At 32.9% G+C, this 22,985-nt stretch overlaps 1 protein-coding gene across 10 annotated transcripts in view; it reads right to left on the bottom strand.

Moving 5' to 3' along the window:
• dac (dachshund family transcription factor) overlaps nucleotides 1-22,985 on the bottom strand; it is a 130,439-nt gene that overhangs the window by 12,662 nt on the left and 94,792 nt on the right. For all 10 annotated transcript variants that reach the window (XM_090120632.1, XM_090120635.1, XM_090120633.1 and 7 more), the window contains one exon: nucleotides 15,978-16,061. In XM_090120632.1, the coding sequence (XP_089976758.1) occupies nucleotides 15,978-16,061 (84 nt within the window). The remainder of the gene's footprint in view (nucleotides 1-15,977; nucleotides 16,062-22,985) is intronic.

Here is a 22,985-nt window from a genome sequence, read left to right as displayed (position 1 = left end):
ATATTTTATCATAACAATTTTCGAATAGTTAAATACCGTTACGTTAATAGGTGAATAAATTTGAACAAACTATAATATTTTTAATTATCACTTTTGCGATAATAGTCTTCTAACTAAAGTTCCCACTCATTCCTTATGGCGAAACGTAAATATGAATCTATTTTTATGACAGACTCCCCTCTCAGTAACACCGAAGCCATTTAGATAAGTCTTTTTTATAGTTCTTTATTGAAAATAAATTGCCTAGAATAAAATCAGACACAGTTGGAATGGCTTTCCGATAGATGTGTATGAAATAATGTTTGTTAGATAAGATGAGTCACTTATCGGTAGCGTATGTTCGTTTGAATAATATTTTTTTGATCGATTGTGTAGGCAACTTGTATTGAAATACTTTATATTATGTCCACTTTCTGAGCGAGCAATATAGTTCATAGTAGTAAAATAATCTAAATACTTACAAAAATAAATAAATACTGATAAATTTTTAGAAATGATAAATAAAAAAAAATGAATAAGAAATAAATAAATAGATAACGTCATTTGATACATTACCTACATTTTAAAGGTTTCTTTAAAATGACTAGTGACTAGTGACCCGTCTATCAAAAGAACTGTCCTAAAAACGTCCACACCCACACCCGTAAACTATACGCTGACAGGAGTTTAGCTTTTTATCTGTTTCCTCTGTTTTATTTGGACAAAATTTATGAGGCGAGTGGCTCTCGCGATAAACATTTTCCTCAAAATTGCACGGATTATTGTTCTTGTCGGACGAGTGGGGACTCTTAAGTTATGAGCTACGAATGACCTTTGCCACAACAAGAGATATATTCACTTACATATTTTTCGCTGAATTTCCGGATGTGTTCGACACAATTTGAAATAGCCCGTAATAAGGTCACAGTAAGTATGATGTAAGTATATATCCTTGTGTGACTGACAATAAAATGTTTTCGATAGATATTATATCATAAAGGTACATTCCAAGCTTCCATACTCACAATAAAGGTAAGGGAAATTTGTTATGAAAAAGGAAACAAAATTGCAGGCACTTTTATCAAACCGATCAAAGGGCCGGTCGGACATTCCGATTTCTTACGACGTTAGTAAAAAATACAATCTCTCTTTATAGTTACCATTCCACTGGTTATTATATCCGTGTCGATACGGTCCGACTTACGGACCGTGAAATGTCCGAACTCGATATTGCAGCCCCCGGCACAACGTCATTTCAAACATTTTAAGCTCTAAAGTTAGTCCGCTAGAGATTAAAACATCTTTATTTTATTGCAAAGCGCCGCTATTAAAATCATTTCACTGATGTGGTATACCTACTTACAGTAGTTATATATCGTAATTAAAACTAAGAGCAGAACTGTTTTTAATAAAAACTTATATGAATGGAGACATTCTTTTTTTGCTATCTTGCTCCGGATATCAGAACCAGGACCTCTCAGTTCGTCTTTTAACCGTTAACCAATGTACCAAGGAGATGATCTCCATTTTTCAAGTGTGATAAAATTATCTTTATTAATAAATAAACACCCCAAATCTTCTATATGGTCCGGGAGCCAGCAGCAGATTTTATGACCAAGTTCCTCTCAAGCGGTAATTAGTAAAATGCATCAAAGTATAGTATTATGAAGCCTCGTGAACGTCAGCTGGAGCTCGGTTGGGGGGAAGAGCGGTTGTAGCCTCCCGTATCAGCTGACGGTTTTTCCACCAAGATACAGCCAGCTGACATATATATTTATCCACAGTTACATATAAGCTATCATCAGGTAAATTTTTGTTTGAGAGGAAATAACGGAAAATAAATTTTTCTTTAAATTTAACTTTCATGTTCGAGACACCAGCTGACGTATAATACACCATGTTGTAACCAGCTGACTATTTTTTTTCGTTGAGATATTGGGTTAGCTACAATTTGACAAATTTTTAGCTGAGAGGAAATGAATGAATGAAAGTATTTTTTTTCCTATGTGCGTGGGAGGCTACAACCGCTCACCCCCCCAACCGAGCGCCAGCTGACGTTCACGAGGCTTTATAATACTATACTCTCATGCGTCTGACGAATTATCTCTTGAGAGGAAATAGTTAACCAAATTTGCACCTGGCTCCCTAACCAATACTTATAATGTGTATTCGCTCTAATCAACAGTTTATAGGAAACATAAATTTGGTGATAGGAAATATGAAAACGTAGCAGATATATGCGATTAACGATGATTGTCTTTCGGAATTGTCGCACGTTACGACGTAAGGTGTTGCCATTGAAAAATCAATCAAAATTTTATGTGCGCTGGGGAAAATACTGGATTTATAGATCGTTTTATTTCAAAAATGACAATTAAATGGTTATAATGGTGAAGAAAATGAATGGAATGATAAAAATGCAATTTAATCATCTACTTGTAATGAATAAAACAAAACAAACATGCATAAAACTAATCGATTCTTAGTAAAATAACAAATTCGGCTCGAGCTCGAATGTATTATTTTCGTCGGAATGGCTCATCAGGCCATGCTTCCTGCGACATCAGTGTGGTCGTAACATGACACCTTTATTAATATGCTTGAATTAATAATATTGTAGATATTCGACGGCGGGTCCTAAGTATCGCGTGCGAATGATGAAATCGTGAGGCTTCGCTGCATCCATTCAAAATATCGATTTACATTGACTACAATTTATCGACATTTTATTTTTTTATTTCATATTTTTTCTAAAACAATGTCACTTTCATCTCCTCCTTCTTTCAATAATCATGTATAGATTTATAGTGGTTTGTTAATAAACTTTCTGCGCTACTAAAGTTCCTACTTCGCGTATATAGAAAATTGTTTTGAAAATAACAGTAATTTAATTTTGTTCGGTAAGTAAAAGTAAAGTAATATAATTAAATATGACGAACTTTACACCCATGAAAAACACGAAGTGAGCGTTAAATTACAAATAACATAGTCCTACAGCTGTTAATTATTTACAAACAAGCTATCATCCATGTCCAGTTATTACGGAATATTTATGTCACGCTTTTATTATTGTAACGATGTGATATAACTGAAATTGGACGGCGTCGTCGTTACACTAGCCACAAAAAATATTTAATCATTATTTATGACTTATCAGACATTTAATTTACGGACGATACTAAGTTATGCCATAAGTATGACGGACGTACCTAATTGTTATAAATTTGTTCTATATATTCGATCACGTATTAGTGTTGAAATCAATTTATATGAAGACTGTAATAGTATCCATCAGAGAGCTAATAATGAGTATCTCAAGATAATTGCATTTAATGATGACACTTTACCGACGACATTAAACCAAAATAGAATTAAATTAACGATACATGTCATTCACATTACAAATATCGAAGTTGTTTATGAGGATCATGTGAGGATCTATATTGAAAATAGGTAACCTTATATTTGTATAAAATTAATAACAATGACAAAACTATTCAAAATAAAAGAAAGTTTGAATAAGTAAGAAATTTAGCTCCTGAGCAAAATTATAAAATACGGGCGCAGGTATAAATTCTACAAATATTTACAATGGATGATTGCAGCCGTCCAGCGAGAAATCCCCTTGGCAAACTGAGAGTTAAAATGGGGACGAGAAAAATTAATCCTAATGCGATTTTAATGAACCCGAAATGAACGAATGTAATAATGAATTGTTAAATCTGCATATTCCTTTTGTGTTAAGGTATAATGGAATTAAAATAAGACGAAGCGACGAATAGCTTTTTCTTTATGCAGAATTCAATTTATAATGCAGATAAAAGCTAAATAATATTTTTATTATATGTATATAACTCTCACAAGTAACACTATCTTAACACTTTTATTAAAATTCTTTATTGCCTGAAGTATGTTGTCTTACGTGAATGCTTTCACAAAATTGCTTTTCTTAAAGGCATATTACCAAGACGCGTATTATACAGGTCTGAGATAAAATGTAATAATAATTAAGGCTTAACATTGCACAAAGTCGTATGCCTTAACATCGAGTATAAAGCATACAAGCGCTGAAAATGTACACCTGAAGTCTATGCTCGCTTTTGCATTAACGAATGCGGAAGCGGCACTGTGCATACAGGACGCGCTGCATCCTCCCTTTCCTAGGTGATCCCCCCGAACCCTACGCCTCCCACGACGAGAGGGCACCTCTCGCTCGTACTAGGCGCCTCCAGCAGCAAGCCATGTCCCACCCGTGTGTTCATTACCTCCACGCGACCCAACAATTCAAGTTTGCTTTCCGCCACACAATCTACCTTACCAGACTGACTACACTACACCCATACAGCGGCCACTCGAATAATAAAGATGCAGAAATTAACCCGACCGTACTGAAAAAGCGGAAACTAAGTGAAGCTATCTCGAGTTGAATAGAGGTAATGCCACGCGAGCACTTATACAGCGAATGAAAGAAACTCGTCGTGAAAACGCGATGAGTTTGTTGAAACAGAGGGTAAATGTCAACTACGGAATAAAAATAGTCAACAGATAAATGCAAACGATAAACACATGGGGCATGAATGCATCTCTCTCGACTATTTCTTTAGTTTCTTCAGTCAAAAGAAGGTAAAAACTTAACAGCAATAATAAATAAAATGTTCCGCACTAAATTTGGTTCAGCTCATAAAATATTCAATTACGCATAAGCACACATTTGCTAAGGCCAACAACAACGACCACGCGGCACCCCCATTAAAGATGCCTAAGGGCCATTTAATCGGTCAGTGGATGTAAATTCGCAGGCCCCAAAACAAATATCCCGAAACTAATAAGGAATAGAAATATGTAAATCGTCTACCATATTGTTTCACAAGTGAAATCTTCCTTTAATCTTATAACAAATCCGTGTCCAAATGGCCGGTCCGGGGTGAATTTGAATACAGAAGGGTGTGTAAAGGTCGCGTTGAGACATTTCGTGGTTAGGAAGGAAGTAATATATGCAAGACACGCACCGAGCAGATAGCGCTCATAATGTCGTCCTATGCACATATTGCAACAAATTAGTTGCCTACTTGTAAACATGGAGGAAAGTAAGGCCGCTAAGACATCGTCGGTGGGTAGTTTGCATGGATATGAGAGAGGCAATATGGAGCTCCACAGCTGCTGCTGTACTCATTAAGATGTTTTATGATCGGCCCATCGGACCGTGTTGCCAATTTAAGATATTTCTATGCGGGACGGCACCGCGTTAGTTTGGCTTCCGATTAGGGGATTAAGGTAAGTCCTTTTAGGTTATTAGTAAAATAATTGCGGGTTCCAATATGCGGTTAGTATTCCCTTGGAAACAATTAAATGGTGTCACTTAGAAAACACTTTAACAACTGAGTTCAATTTGCATCATAGATACATCGACTGTTTCGTAATGAATCGAACAAAAGCTGGGTCAAAGGAAAACAAACAAGTTGCAAATAAATCGTTCAATTCGTCGCATACCTATTCCCCGCTTTGCAAGTAAATCAAAGGGTGTTGAAACTTTACACCCACTTAAAGCCGGACACAGTAATAAAGCGTTCGAACTTTGCCAACCCTGGACATCAAATGGGCGACCCCTTCTCACGTTTTGTTCAGAAAATTAAAAGTTCATCAATGTTCTTCGCACGTGAACAAGATATTTTAATTCCTATGTCTCATCTATGCACAGATATTGAGCGCAACTGTATTGGAGCTTAGTTAAAGTATAACATACACAACATTTTTTTTCATTGATTTAAACTTTCTTTAGCTATATTCTAAGGTTTCGTTAGATTTATAAACAATCGCTGAACATATATGTCGTCATTACGACCACGAGTGTATATTCTTAGGTAGTCCAATGCTCAGGTTCAATAAGTGTGTAACGGGACACGCTTTGCTCATGAGTTAGCGAAGTGCTTAGCAATAACACGATACCGGTCGACGTCGGTCACTCGGGATGAATAATTACAGATGAGTTCTGCGCAGCTTTGTAATGCGAAGCGGACGAATTAGAGAAACTTTCAAGGATTTTCAATCAAGCGTTTATTTGGACTGCAAGTTAATTCGAAATAAATATAAAACATAATGATTTGGACTTGATTTAGACTAGATTTGTATGTTAAATATAAAAAAATAAAAAGATTTGTATATTATAATGCAAACTAATCTTGATACAAAGCTAGCTACTAGTTATTATTCTGTGACAAAGCTACAAATTATACAATTAGTTGAGAGTCGTTTGCAACGAGGCTACGTCCATTACGGGCGGCTCAAAGACATCTAAGTGCAAGGGTCCTAATCAAGACGGAATTAATTGTTTCTAAAGAGGTGATTCTGTCGAATATATTCCTTGATTAAGTGTACAGGTTGGGTCCACGACCGAAGGGTTATTAAATAATTTATTGTCTAACAACTATTCGAGAGGGGCGCAGTTTAAATGTTCCACTAAGATTCTGCTAAGTTGTGTTGCGGTATATTGCTGATGTAAAGTTTGTCCATGAAAGTTAAATGAATTCACACAGCAATTGTATCTTAGAGTAAGACGAGAACGGTGCTGTTCTTACTAATTATACAACAGTATTGTTGATTTTAACTAAAGTTTCACGTTATCACGTATATATTTGATCCTTTAACTTTAAAAAACAATATCGTTACATTAACCTTTTATGTTGCCTGTAGACAAAACAATAAAAAGTCTTATGATTGAATTTGGATCGAGTCTTTTATAGCTTTTAATGTACATTTCACCCTGTCAGTGGCAAATTACTCTGGCTGCCCATTCATGCTCAAAAATCACTCTCAATCGAGTCAAGTGGGACAAAATAAAAGGTGAATTCATCATGGGGGTGCGAATCGGCGCCCCTTTCGGGAAACCAAGGCGGGAAACGTATGTCCGGTCCATTTGTACACACTAACAGGTGCTGACAGTTTATTAATTTAAATGTTCTACGCTGTGGTTCTACGCGACGTGACGCAAAAATATTTCATATTTATTGGAAACTTATAGACCGGGAGATACTGACACAAAATTTCGAGTCATTTGTAACAAGGATGGCGGTTCTACAGGGGTCTTAGTACGCAATGACAAAAAGAAAAATGATGGTGTGAACGCTGGTACTGGTGGCTTAGTCGCGTGGGCGTTTGTCGAACTCGTCGGAAAAATAGCGAAAGTCAAACGATTTGTAACACAAAAATTTTAGAATTTACCGATAGCCCATAAAAAAGTAGTAGGCGGTGTCATGCCATACTTTTCCGGTGTGACTTACAGCCCGCCATACCGACGCGAATGTCTTGATTTAAATAAAACAATCATTCAACCATTTGTACCAGGCTAACTTTTGCACAGGTAACTATCGTCGTACAGCCATTTACGAAAATCGCCATGCCATACTTTTCGGACGATTCCAAATGGTCGCCATACCGCCGAAAATCTGCAAAAAATTTTTATTTCGCCAAACTTTTTGTACCAGTATTGCATTTGGATTTTTGGAGAGTATTTGATAAAATGTGACCATTATTATATTTGCCATACTTCTAGTAGGGGGAAAAAGTGCTGTCATACTTGAAAAATTAATTTAGTATTAATTTATATAAGTGAAGATTTCCAACACCTAGATCTTTGAAATTTTGTATTTATATTCGTTGATCCTCAAACTTACAGGAAAAATAAGTGCCATACTGTTACAAATCGTTTGACTTTCGCTATTTTCCGACGAGTTCGACCAACGCCCACGCGACTAAGCCGCCGGTACCAGCGTTCACGCCATCGTTTTTCTTTTTGTCATTGCGTACTAAGACCCCTGTAGAACCGCCATCCTGTTCCAAATGACTCGAAATTTTGTGTCAGTATCTCCCGGTCTATTACTGAGACTGAAGTACTAATTGAAAATACGCTCTTTAAGATAAGTAAACGTCACTACATTTACTTAAGTAAAAATTACAATTTTATATTACTTAATTTGTAAAAAGCGTAATGCATTAATATTTTTATGAAACAGTTCACAGGATCAAGTGGAACTGGGCAAGTATTTTCAATATTTCAAGTGCATTAAAGTTTTCAATTAATAAGAAAATGAAAGTAATCAAGCTTGATTAAATTATGCATACAAAAAAAATGACTTTATATAATATTTTCATAGTTTAAAAGGAACGTTAACAATTCATTTTCATTTTTGAAGACACGACATAAAATGCGAATTGATCATGTTAGAAAATCCAAAAGAAATAGTTAAAAAGTAGTGTATAGTATCAGAGATAAGACAAAAAACGAACGACTCCTCAATAAAAAGCAATAAGTCGATAAACCGAGCTAAATTCAGAAACGCTTGCTACCGAATGTGAGTATTAACGGAATCGCCTTTCACGAGTCGTTTACCAGATGAATCGAGATTGATTTTATCTGCTACATCTAACATAAATATACCTACTTATACAAGTAGGGGGTGTTGATAATATTATTAGTTTGTTACTAACGCTCTTATTATTATAAAAATAGCGATAGGGCTCGATAAGAGTTTATTATAATTAATATACCTAGATTCAATTAGGAAATATTATAAATACGTTAATCAAATATATGAAAATTCAAAAATTGTATCGTTATAAATAAAAAAAAACCTTAATCTATGATAAGTAAGGAGGGCAAAAAATATGTTGCCATCAATGCAGGTAGATAATATTGTATCGGAACAGAGTGAAGTACATCGACATTACTGTTAACCCAAACACATCCCGTCACATGTTACCGATGCAAAATTGATCTGTGAGCTAAATATGATATTTGCAACATAAATACGATATCCTGCAGTCAATTCAGTATGGCTTCATGGTCGACGTCTGCTCGTGTGTGGTCCGTAAACAAAGATCTTAATACGTCTACTTACTTTAACGTCAACAAATTTTATTAGCCCGCAAATTATTACACTTCCATTCATTGCTGCGTATAATTCGATGAAAGCATTGTTGAAATGGATATATTTTATTGATTCGCACATGGTACTCGTTTTCCGCTCTATGTTTGATTTAATGGTACTTAAAGTAGAGTTATTATTTAAAGAATACAAATACTGTCGGATCATTTGTTAAATTCATTATACTCATTTGCTTCAGCAAAATTTAAGATCAATGAGTAATTTCGCCCAGACACCGGATGCGGTCTAGCGAACATAACTTCAATTATTATTGAATTTCCTATGCCATAACAGGGGGAAAAATACAGGGATGCAGTTACTTCCTTTGACAGTAGTGAAATAAATTCAGTTACACATGTTAATAATAGGTAAGTATGCAAGTTAATGAATTGGCGCTATTTTATTATTTACAAAATAATTAAAGAAAGTTATTCCCCTTTCTTCTTATTAAAACAAAGGCAATTTCACAAAAATGTTTTAATTAATTGACGATTCAAAGTTAAATTTAACTTCGAAAAGCCACGACACTAATTCCCTGCTCCGTTTGTTTCTATAATTAATTGGAAAAAGTTTTTCAATAATTATTACACCACTCGATGTTGTTGTTTTCGGCAATACTGGAGGATTAATTGTTGATTTACTTAAATATTTGAAGCCATTGGAAAATTTAGAAATACTTTCTTCTACATAAAAAAAAGTGTGTGCGTGTAACCTTTACGCGCGATTGAAGTAAAACGCACATGTCAATATAACCTTGTTATTGAATATTATAAAATGTCGCAATTGTCAGTTTATTTTTAATTTACTTATTTCAAAAGTAATAAATAAACAAGTATATTTAGAGATTTTAAAAAAATTTTGCAATTTAAAATAATGTTTTTAAAACTGTTGAATTTTTCATTCACTTTGCTATTCACAATTGATCCGTTTGAAAATTTGAAAATAAATAATCCTAATTGATTATGATATTTGCCACTAGCTGGCGTATAAGTCAAGAAGCGTGTAGTATATGACATAATATACTTACAACCAATCAGAATTATTATTTTTAAATGGCGGAAACTACACAGCGTTACTTCCGTCAGAAAAAAAATCTGAGTTACTCCCTAGTCGCGCCTAAAGAAGTTTTACTTCAAAAAGTCATATTTTTTAATGGACGAACGAAAGTAACGAAAGTTTACTTGTTTGTGTGAAATGAAGTCACAGTTAGTCAACATATCGCACGGATTTGTGTCTATAATTAATTGCACTACATTACCTCCGGTAGTGGTTGACTCATTTGGTGCGGCCAACTGGTGCGGTGGTTTTAAACTGACTCCAAACCAGAGATAAGCTTCACTTCACAATTAGTTTCTTATCTTTTTGTAAATGTTACTGAATTAGTACTACATACTTTCATTATACTTTAATATTAATTTTATTTATGATATGATGGAATTGATTTTCCTAAACAAATGAGTATGATGTAATGCAACAATTTTAGTATCAGATTACAAATACGATACGTTGAACACATGGCGCGTGCAGTCATTTGTACACAAATCGACAATTCGGTCGTAGCAAAATCGACACGACTAAGGGTTGCACTATTGTATATATGTGAATAAACAATAATTATAAAATTATAATTATCAAAGGCGCAAACAATTTTCTATACCTAATAGTTATGGAGCCTTCATTACGTTTGAAGCAAATAATTAAATAAATGACGCCCATGTTTTTACCCTCGTCATAATGCCTTTTCTTTTACGTTTATTTTATGAACTAGCCTCTTGCTCCATCTCCGCTCGGGTTGACTCAGGATAAAATGAAAGCCTATTGGCACTCCTGAATAGTGCCTTTGTTTTAGAAAAATAATTTTCATAAATAAGTTCATAGATATTTATAAACACCTCTTTATAACTCAGGTGAATGTAAATAATTAATTTACAATATTGAATTATACAAAACATTGTTAAAAGTAATTATTTGTTTACCCTTGCAGGTTTCAACATCGTAGTCTCGCTGGAAACGTAATACATCACGAATATTGAAATAATATATGCTTTAACAATATCTCATACATTCATAAATTCTAATTTAGCGTGTGCGTGGATCTTGTTACCAGTTTCGTACTCATTGTATGTTACTCCCAAGACATCGCAGCCCCACAACGCGTATACAAAATTAATTAGACAAAATCTTGGGGTCGTGTAATATTTTATTATTATTTCCGCTACTGAGATTTTATTAACGCTTTATATTTATTACTTCTCTCGTAAGGATCTGAATAGGGACTTGATTAGCATCGTTCCTGTATGGATATATTCCTTTAGCTACAAGTTCGTAATTACAGAAGTTGTAATTACAAGCTTGCTTACATTGTGAGACCTTCGTTGGCATTACGTTTTCGTTATCTCGCTGTGAATGTTGATGGTTGGTTAAATTAAACGTCGTGATCCTCACTGTTATTTTCTTTATTAATTTATCTATAATTAATCTGAATGATTTTAATTAGCGAGAACTCTATTATAATTCTCACAGAATAAAAAGATCCTGATATATTATTAAATAGGATTTACTCCTTGTAGATACCTACATAAAGTGAACGGCGTTTATGAAAACTGAAAAATAAGAAAGTTAAAAACATTTATAGGTAGGATAAGAGGCATGTTTAGCGCGAATACAGAAATCTTTCTTTACTTTCATATAAGGTAGTCAATTTGTGTTCCGCTGAAGGTTCAACAGGGTATTCTACTTAGCTGTGAATTGTGTAATGCTACGCGATTCATTCGGATCCGTTTTTAAGCCGCCCTTTATTGTTCTCTTAACATGGTTAGACTCTTTATTCGACAACCTGACGGTTTGTTATTGATACTTCACAATAATTGATAAATGAGGAAATTTATTACAGGTAAGTATTGAAAAGTATTTATCCTTGTATTAAAAAATTGCATTATTTGTAAGTTGAAAATGAGTATCAGTTAATTTATGCTTTAATCGGGGTACCCGAATGATCTATTCATTTGCGTATCGTCTTTTTATACAAATCTGTATAGATATCGGATTCGGCCTAATGGGCGAAGCGAGTTCTGACCAGTCGGTTAAATCTAATCATTTGCATTAGTGATGCGCGGCCGAAGCTCATACAGCGCTTCATTTCACGAGTACATCCAACATTGATCCAATTTGTGCGTTTGTTACTTGCCTTTTATTTGGACTCTCGTCTCATCTAATGGAATATGCTAATGGATATTAAAGGTTTATGAATTTTTCATACAATTAAGTAGCATTTTCTTGCTTCTGCTAACGACAGGCATAAATAATAAGAATCCAAATTAAGATAAAAAACAATACTAACAATACTTTTGCGTTGTAAAGTAGACGATTTCAGTTTGTTTCCAATGACTGGTGTAAAATTTTTATGGCGGAACAATCGTGCAACTACCGACACCAACAATAAAAAGAAACCACTAATGCACCGATGAAGTTCAAATATTTACCCGACACCGGCGTCCGCGAATTTGTGTTGCACCTCACCGCGCCAAGGTATGCCACAAGTCGAAAAAAGTTAATGGTCTAATCTTGGCGTCTTTACCTCTTCCCCTTTTTATAACGGTTTATTATTGGATACATGAAATGAAAATGAATAGACACTGTGCAAAATTAAGGAATATAAAGTACTTCGTCGTAAGTATCAATGTTTGTATTTAGTAAAATCTCAATATTCGAAAAAAGTCCACAAAAACGTTATCTCGACTGTAATTGAATTCCGTACACGGCGTAGCTCGGTCAATATTCACCGCACGAACCTGGTGCGGTCAGGATTTAGCAAGTATCGGAAATATTTTTTGATATCTTCTCAACTACTGGCGTGAGGAATGGTCGGTATTTTTATAAACGATTTACACATCTCCCCTTCATGCCTTGTCGTGGTTTTCACTCGTGAGAAGATGTTTCGTATTTTTTAAGTTAATCTTTTTTTAGTGGAAGACATTTCTAATTGCTGGTTTATGGCTGCCAAAACATATTCTTATTTCTACAACAATAAATTTGTAATCAATATTAATAAAATTAACGTTTGAAAATTTTAGTGGAATTTACCTAATATTGTGATTTATTGGACCAATACAGATAAATACGATGTCGTTATCAAAATTCACTTGTGTGTTTGTTCAGTCGACTATGCATCATGATAATGTTTCAAAATAGGGAAACTTTGTAATCTGATCAGGTTACCATTTTTGTATAGTGAATAGGAACATTTATAAACTCTGTGCAAACTACTACAACCAGCTACTGTGTGAACTCAATTTTTTTTGAAAAATTTCTACCGTGCATATATTCACTACAAATTAAATGGAATATGAGCAGAATGCGTCACGTGTCTCTACTTCGAGAAGATATAGAGCCATTATTTCTTACATTTTACGATATCCGAATTGCAATGGTAGGTATATTGATAACCCTCCATTCCTCACATAATGTTCACATAATTGGCGTAACATTTCCACGAACCCTTTCAAGACACCCGTAACGCTGCCTACATGTTATTTAATTACGGAATCTCAAGTACAATGAGAACCATGCCGACTCCTTCACTCGTATTTAATATAGAATCATATTCAAAATTTAATCAAAATTACATTTTCGAGACAGATATATCCGAATATGAGACATTTTAATATTTAATGAAGCTCCTACTTTGTGCTTTTATTGTAGATTATTGCATGTATAGATAACACAATACTGACACGATTACGATTCTTATCAGCATTCATATCAATTAAAGAATAGAATATATTATGGACCTACATAATCAATAGTTTTATATCTGATAGATTAACTTAAATAAATGCAACGTATAAATAAATTAAATGAGCACACGTAAAATATCAGAGGAATTCAACAGGAGACAAATTCTTAGGATGTGGTTTATAATTCTACCTACTCTACGAGACTGAAGCCGTACAATATCAAAGCGCAGAGAGGCTACGACTTTTAGTCTGCTCCCAACTTGTAAAGTCCCGTAAGATCCTGCGGTAGTGAAGGAATGGAACCCTTGTAAGTCATCCCTTACACTAACGGTCCGTCTCAATTAAAAACGAATAAATCAAATATCCACGTTAATTAGTGATGAGTGATTAAATTCTGTGCAAGTCCATGAATGGAGTTACAGTTACAGATTGCAACTATCATTTCTTCTCATTTTAGGCGACAATTTTTTTAAAATGATTTATGAAATTAAAAAGTAGAGTAATAAATAGTTTAGTAGATATCGAATAAAAATCCATTATTATGGTGTACTGAATACATATATATCTAATACACGGCCCGTTTCCTTCGTGGACGTTGATTAGCCTGCCTCTGCGTCCATAATATACCTATTCCAATTTTCATGGCGGACTGCGATCGACCTCCCTGATTGATTGTTATTGGGCTGGGTACAGCCTGACGTATGGGATAAACTTTCAATGTTACAAGTTTTACCCTATTAGAATACAATATAACAACTTGTGTCTTATAAAGCTATCTCTATATTTAGTATTAGCTCCGGAAATCTCATTTAGTTGTAAATAATGCAATATACTAAATAAGGTTTTGCAAGGTTTAATTATGGTACAAAGTATGTGGCCACTGTATATTATTTTATCGTCTCAACAAAACAAGCAATGAGATACTACGGCTGCGAGTTGTGACCACATTAGTAAACAATGCATCGTCGCTGGACTAAAATGAAAAAAAAAAGCTTTAATAATTTTAAGTTCCCTACATATTGAGAGTATGTGCAATTGTTTGTTGATTGAGTTAAAATTTCGCGAACGTCCAATGGTGGTGAAAGCTTTTGTAACTAAAGGCGTATTTCATAGCGTCGACACAGAGCGCTATCTGATGATTGGTTTTTGGCAATTAACAGTATTGCTCACGTCGCAATCGAGTTCATTCACCGTGTGAAATATGTATGGGATCTGCATTTCCCTCTTTGTTGCGTTCTGCGTTGCATTCATACCGAAATGTATTCAAATTAAACGGAATCAAAACTCGACCTATTGTACAATTTGTAGCGAGTAAAGTCAAGCAACATTTTCATTTTACGGGGTAAAGATTTTCAGACAAATTTATATAAGTATCTAATTTTAGTTAGCGAAGTAAGAAAATATAAATCGAACGAAAATAAAGGTTAAAGCAAACAGAGAGTTTCTAATTCAATGGGTATAAACCCTTTGTCTTAGGTCAATATAGTGTCACTTGACATTTGTTATAAAGGTTACCTTCGTAGCGTACGTTTTCTTTGCTAACACAGTTTTATTACTAAGAAGGGGTGGTTTTGTACTGTGCGAATTAACCTTTCAAATTGCTAGGGTGAAATACACTTGCATAATTTATTTGTAAGCATTTACCTATACAACTTTCTACACGACTAGCATTTCAATATGAAGCGGTATAAACACCGAAACAAACAACGTTAGTATAATGTACACAATTGGAGTACTTAGTGTATAACTGGGGAAAGGTGAATGAATCGGTGAAATGCAAGACAATGCCAAAAGCGGATCTTGGGAAAATGAACTGATTTATATTTTTGTGAAACAATGCTCCCTAACTCACTGTTATCGTATACGTGTTAAGAGAGCAATAAATATATCGAATTAATTAAACGTATAGCGTATATTATAGCGATGAAGATTATAGAAAATAAGATGAGTGTTTGGCACGGAAAGAAAATTGGCGCCGCACTATCTATTAAACGTAATATAAGGATATAATAGTGGTTAAGTTGGAAATAAATAATGCGGTGAGCATGAAAACAATGGGTTCAGTAATGTGATATTCAGTTAATTTTGGAGAACGCGTAGCTTAGTCGTGACTGAAGATTTATGATGGTCCCATGTATTAGTGTATTTCATTATAAAATAACGTGTAAATCAATTATCTTATTAGTGCCATCAATAAAATCAGCTTTAGTATACGTGTTCAACTGTTCTTGAACAGAAGCTTTAGTTGTGCAATGAGAACTTTTAGTTATTTTAATAACAGCATAAAATGATTTCCCGTCGTAGTAAAGAACGAAGATAAAAATAATAACAAAAGACGCACCTCTCATTTTCTGCTCGTCAAGGAGTTGTCTCTCCAGGTTGTCTTTGACCTCCCGCTCTCTAAGCACATCCATCTTCAATTCAGCTGCAACAAAACAATCGATTTTATAATCTTCATTATTCAATCGCGAGATCTTATTATTTCTATTTAAGCCCGCTTAGAAAATAATTACATAAACATCATTTAAACTTATGAATGTTTCTCTGTACACAAAAGGCTTTGTATAAATTTAACAGTGAGCTAAACCGGTAACAAGGCCGTTAGCGAGGGGCCGATTAGGAACATAAACACGGATTAACTCATTCGGAATCCCGGTACCATTGTGAAGGAGTCGAATTGAGAGATTTGCATAACTTTCAATTAAGGCTAACCTGACGGAAGTGATTGGGGAGAAACAACCTTTCTATGAGTCGAAGTATAAGAAGATAAAGTTAGGAATAAAACTGATAACTGAAATTCAATAATAACAAATACATAGAATTATACTCCTGTTCCTAATGATCTTTATAGACGTTAAGCTTTTTTATTAATTTACTTAATCATTTACTTTAACTTAATCTTTATCTAAACCCGGAATTACTATTATATATGGTCATAACATAATAATTAGTGAATTGAAACAGTTATTCAATAGTAAGTAGGGAGTATCTATAAGATATTAAGTTCAACATGCGTTCTCCGTGTCTCAGCGAAGTTTAGTGAGTTGGCATCTATAATTACGGTCTGAGAGTATCGATTGTAGTTTACTATCGAGCTAAAATAATAATTACAATTGTTGAAATAATTGTATATTAAACACAATTTGTGGATCTTTATAAATTATCTTTATTTTTTTGTACTTTATTACAAACTACATTGTGCGCACCACGAACCACAGAGGCAGAGAGGAAGGCATAGACAATTGCCGTTTACAGTGATACCATACAGACTATACAATAACCAAAATACAGATTATAATATTTGCCTTTTCCAACACGCCTCCTCAAATTTATAATCTTTATTTTCTTTAACAATATTACCTTTACTTACAATGCTTAAAAACACAATATAATACCTCCACCCAATTTATAATCTAATTAACTTTTACTTATACACTATTATAACTTGAACTTTTACTTATACAATATTATAACTTGAACTTAGATGTAAACTGTACTAAATTAATCTTAATTCTAATCTGTTTTTCAAAAATTTTGTCTTATCTAGACTTTTAGTTAACATGTCTGCTAAGTTACATTTTGAATCAATTTTAACAATATCAATAATTCCTCTTTCATAATTCTCATTTATATAATGATACTGCACTTCAATGTGTTTTGAATTTTTTGTAAAATTACCATATTTAGCTATTGCAATCGCACCTGAATTATCTTCATACAATTTTACCGGTTTACAAAATTCTAAATCAAATGAATCACTTAACAAGTTTCTAATAAAAAGTACTTCTGACACTGCCTCTGACATAGCAATATACTCTGCAAAAGTTGAACATTTAGTAACCACATTTTGTTTATGAGTTTTCCAAAAAATTAAGTTTCCAAACAATCTAATAACAAAACCTGACGTTGATTTCCGATCTACATTATCTCCAGCATAGTCAGAATCTACCATACAATCTAATATTTCAGTGTCTACATTTCCATAGTATGTTAACTTTAAATCCTTAGTCTTAAACAAATATTTTAATACTCTTATTGCATATTTATAGTGTGTTTGACTGTAACAATTCTGAAACCTACTCAAATAATTAATACAATACGCTACATCTGGCCTAGTGCCGTTACTAATGTACAATAATTCACCTATTAAATTTCTGTAGTGAATACCTTCATCAATTTCCTTAGCTTGTTCTAATCTTAAATTAGTTTCCATTGGAGTATCATATAACTTAGAATTTTCTAAATTATATTTTGCAGCCAAAGATTCAATATATTTTGTTTGATTTAAAGACAATATATTTCTATCATTACTATAATCTATATCTATACCAATATAACTTTTAATTTTACCCAAATCTTTCATTGCAAACCTTTTCATCAAGCTAATTTTTACTTCTTCAATTTTATTTTTACTTTTACAACAAATTAAAAGATCATCAACAAACAGTAATATATATATTGGATCTTTGCTCGCTCTGTTTACATATAAACAATAATCATAGTTACTTCTTACAAAATCTAATCCTTTTATAAACCTATCAAAACAATCATACCATACTCTAGGACTTTCTTTGAGACCGTAGAGAGCTTTTTGCAATTTACAAACTTTATTGTCTCCTATTACAAAACCTTTCGGTTGATTTATATATACTTCTGACTTAACACAACCATTTAAAAATGCAGTCACAACATCCATCTGTTCAATAAATAAACTATTTTTACAACTGTATGACAATAAAATTTTTAATGTTTGCATTCTTCCTACTGGTGAATAAACATTTTCAATATAATCATTTTGCTGAAATCCTCTTACAACTAATCTTGCTTTGTAAACATTATTACTTTTCTTTTTAAAAATCCACTTAACATCAATAACTTTTTTGTCTTTGGGCCTATCAACAATTTGCCAAGTATTGTTTTTATTTAAGCTATTTATTTCAGAGTCCATTGCTCTTTGCCATAGTTCATGATCAATTGAGCTCATTGCTTCCTCATAAGTATTTGGTACATTTGCATCAGTATAATTTACATATATAAAGTGTGAAACTGGATTACCATATCTAGAAACTGGAATTCGCTTTCTTTTAAGTTTTCCTACTCCTACACATTCGTTATTCTCATCGTCATCAAGATTATCATTGTTTACAAGGTGTTCCGTAGTATTTTTATAATTCTCATCTATGTTTGTATCATTTTCATATTCAGTATTACATAATTTATTTGAAACATTCAATGTTGTATCAGATTCTAAATCATTATCTTTAACTATTTGATCATGTTGTTTTTCTAAGCAAATTAATTTAGTATTTTCTTCGACTACCTGAACATGCCTAGCATTAACTATCCTATTATTCAAAAGAACTCTGTAGCTATTTTCATTATACCCCACTAATATTCCTAATTTAGCTTTATCATCCCATTTACTTTTTCTTAAAACTTCAGGAACTCTTACAAAAACTCTACTTCCATAAATTTTTAAATGTTCTACATCTGGTTTTATTCCAAAAAATATCTCATAAGGAGTTTTATTTTCTAAAGTATTAGCGATAGTTCGATTTTTTAAATAAGCTGCCGTTTTAATAACTTCCGGCCAATATCTTCTGTGAATATTAGCTTCCCTCAATAAACACCTACCTATATCCATAGCGGATCTATTATATCTTTCAGCTACTCCGTTCAATTCGTGAACATATGGTGGACATGGTAATAACTCTATACCTTTCTGTTTAATAAAATTAATAATATCTTTATTTAAATATTCTTTCCCATTATCACACTGTAATTTCTTAATTCTTTTGTTAAATTTATTTTCTACTAAGTTTACAAATTCTATAAAACAATTAGCAGTTTCAGCTTTACTTTTAATACAAAATATTCTAGTACACTTGCTATAATCATCAATAAATGTCAAGAAATATTTTTCTCCACCATAACCAGTTGTATTATGTGGACCGTTTAAATCAGTATGAATCAATTCTAAAATCTCTTTAGTTTTAGTTCTATTATTTTCAAAAGGAACATTAGCCATTTTACTTTGTATACAATTTGAACATTTCATGTCTACACTTTCAATCCTATCCGGCAAACCATCAACTAATTTATCATTAACTAGTTTATTTAAATATTGAAAATTTACATGTCCAAGTGCCCTATGCCATTTCTCTTTATAAGTCAATTTTACAGAATGAGTATACACATCATTTTTCAAGTTGTTAAATGCAAAACCTTTCATATAATATAAATTGTTAATTTTATGAGCAACAGTTATTAATTCACGAGACTGATTATATATTTTAGCATAGTCACCTTTAGCTACTATTGTGGAAGACTTAGTTATTTTAGCAAAACTCAACAAATTTTGATTAATACCTTTTACAAAATAAACATTCTTTAAGTCTACATATTGTTTACTATAAAAGTTTTCAAAACAAATTTGAATATCACCTACCTTGGTCGCACTTAATGTTTTGCCGTCTGGTAATTTTACATTTACTGGAATTTTTAAATCTTTACATTTATAAAAATATGTATCGTTATTTACTATGTGATCCGTACATCCACTATCTAAAAGAAAATTTATTTCATTATTATACATACATTCTTTATTCTTATTGTTATCAAAATATACCTGTTTTACTTCCGGGTTTAATACTTGAGTTGTCCATGACTGCGGTGAAAAATTGTTTGAAGTGTCATCTCTGGCATGACCTCGACCTCTGCCTCGGCTTTGACCTCTGTAGGTTGCTCTAAAATGTCCTCGATGATTGTAATGCGTTTGATATCTGCCTGGTTCCTTATGTTGTTGATTTATATTCTTTCTCCGCCAACAGTCCTTCTTGAAATGGCCAGTCTTTCCACAAATAAAACATTGAAGTTTTGTTTTAATATTAAATGTACTCACATTATTTCTACCTTCTGAATTGCATGAAGTAATATTTTTCTCTTTAATTTTAGTCCTCACATAATCAACAGTCCTTTGTTCTTCTGGTATTACATCAAGGAAATCTCCAATATAACTATAACTTGGTGGGAGCGCTTTGAGAAGATATCTCAACTTTTCTGTTTCATCTATCTTTCCTCCGGCATCTTTAAAAGTGTTGATTGTTTTTTCAAAAGCGACAAAAAAATCTTCTACTGTATTATAATTATTCAACTTTACTTCTTCTATGTTTGCTCTGGATAATATTTGCATTGCAGTAGACTGGGTTAGGTACATCCTGTCAAATTTTCTAATAATTTCGTAAGCTGTTTTACATTCACTAATATATTCTAGTTGACGATCTGAAATTGTGCTCATTATAATAGTCCTTGCTTTTAAATCTTTTTTCTTCATAACATTTTCATCTTTTACCGGAACACGTGTCGTGGCGGGCTCGTGACATTCCTTATACTCCAACAAGGTCATTAACCTCAATTTCCAACTTGAATAATTTGCACCATCAAAAATAGGTATCGTAATATCTTCAATCCGGGCTTGCTTAGCCATTGTTTCAATATTTCTAATAATCTTGATCAATTTTCAACCTTTCCTTTTACATTCAATTTACTTGTGTAACTTGTACTTTTACGTATCTTTATAATCTTCTCGTGATGTTGATATTTTTTCATAATTTATTAACCACGCTCTGCTACCATGTTGAAATAATTGTATATTAAACACAATTTGTGGATCTTTATAAATTATCTTTATTTTTTTGTACTTTATTACAAACTACATTGTGCGCACCACGAACCACAGAGGCAGAGAGGAAGGCATAGACAATTGCCGTTTACAGTGATACCATACAGACTATACAATAACCAAAATACAGATTATAATATTTGCCTTTTCCAACAACAATGTTAACAAAATAACTACACGAAACAATGCTTGCCATATTGAACATGATTATTGCGGAGTCCAACAAATGTCGTTGCGAATATGATTAATTCTTCTTGCTATGTTCCTTGGGATTTATTTATTTAACTCTGATATGGATATACAAATTTCAAATAAATATTGATAATACGCCAACATGAATGTAACGAAATGTAATAATCTAATTACAACAATGCACTATTAAAAATACGTCTTCGTAGTATGATAACGAGATAATAAAATGTAAAAATCATCTTTTACATTCAACCATAATAATGTAAAGAAAAGGCTCTGTAACTGGTTCCGTGCCGTATCGTTCGACAATAATCTTCGAAGATAATAAATACAAAGACAAGTTAACTTGCTTTTATATTATGCTATGTGATAAGGCTTAAGAATAAAGGCGTGTAACTCGCACAGGCTATCTTAAACTTCGATCTTGTAAATTGAAATGTTGTCTTGTTCACTATTTGTTTATCTACCATATTATAATATACACAACACTCTATATATTTCATCCCAAATACGTAATTGAGACGTCCACATTGAAATCCAGTACCTAAATTATTCTTTATATTGAAGCAATAGGTACAAAAATAGAAAAAGCAATTTGCAATTTGCTATAAAAACATCGGCACAATTTTCTGAAAAAAGCGGTCAGGCATTTATGATGTATTTTATTCGCCGCATTAAGTCGCAAGTTCGTTGCGATCGTAGCGAGATTAATTTCAAATCAATCCCGTTGTATGCTGTAATTTAGAGGGCTTTTAGTTAAGAACGGTTTCGCACATGAGACTTAAATTACCTCCGCCGAGGGACGGCCATTAAGGGTCCGCGTAGGTATGCGGCATATCTCAACATCTCGCGATTTGCGAGACCAGGCGTCTTAACAAAAGATGCTCCCGGTGGTCTTAGAGTTCTAAGTAGCGATCTATCTCTGTATTGTTTAATCTACATAGTACTTCACTGTTACACACATGTGCAGTGTAATTAAAACGAGTGTATAACTATACATTCAATACTAATTAAAAGCAATCATATTATAACTAAACAACCTTATAAATATATATAGGTAAACCGGAAAATAAATTTATTGGTGAAACTATTAAATGATTGTTATCAGAAACTTCCAAATAAAAAGCATTAAAGCGAAACATTCGATTATAAGTTATAACTAAATCGATCTTTGTATCGAATCAATCAAATTTAAAATACATAATGATGTAGATCGGAGGAAAAAATTATTATTTTATAAATAAAATAACAATAAAAATGATGCGCCGTTCAAGGGAATATATAATTATGGACAATTATTATTATACTGAAGCTCAATGGCTGATAGATGATTGAAAGGATCGAAACCCATAAACAAAAGGATCGATTTTCGTTACGCGATTTAATAATGGCTTCGAGTAATTAACTGATATAGTAATCGTTCCTTTAATATTTTTTGAGTAAGTGCATTCCTCTCATGAATTGTAAAGTCATTTT

This window comes from Colias eurytheme, chromosome 4 (assembly GCF_061535395.1).
Source record: "Colias eurytheme isolate Ceu_HAF_F1 chromosome 4, ilColEury1 Martin Lab GWU primary, whole genome shotgun sequence".
In the NCBI taxonomy this organism is placed as follows: domain Eukaryota; kingdom Metazoa; phylum Arthropoda; class Insecta; order Lepidoptera; family Pieridae; genus Colias; species Colias eurytheme.
The sequence above is the reverse complement of the archived record's forward strand: the minus strand, read 5'-3'. Positions and strand labels throughout refer to the sequence as shown.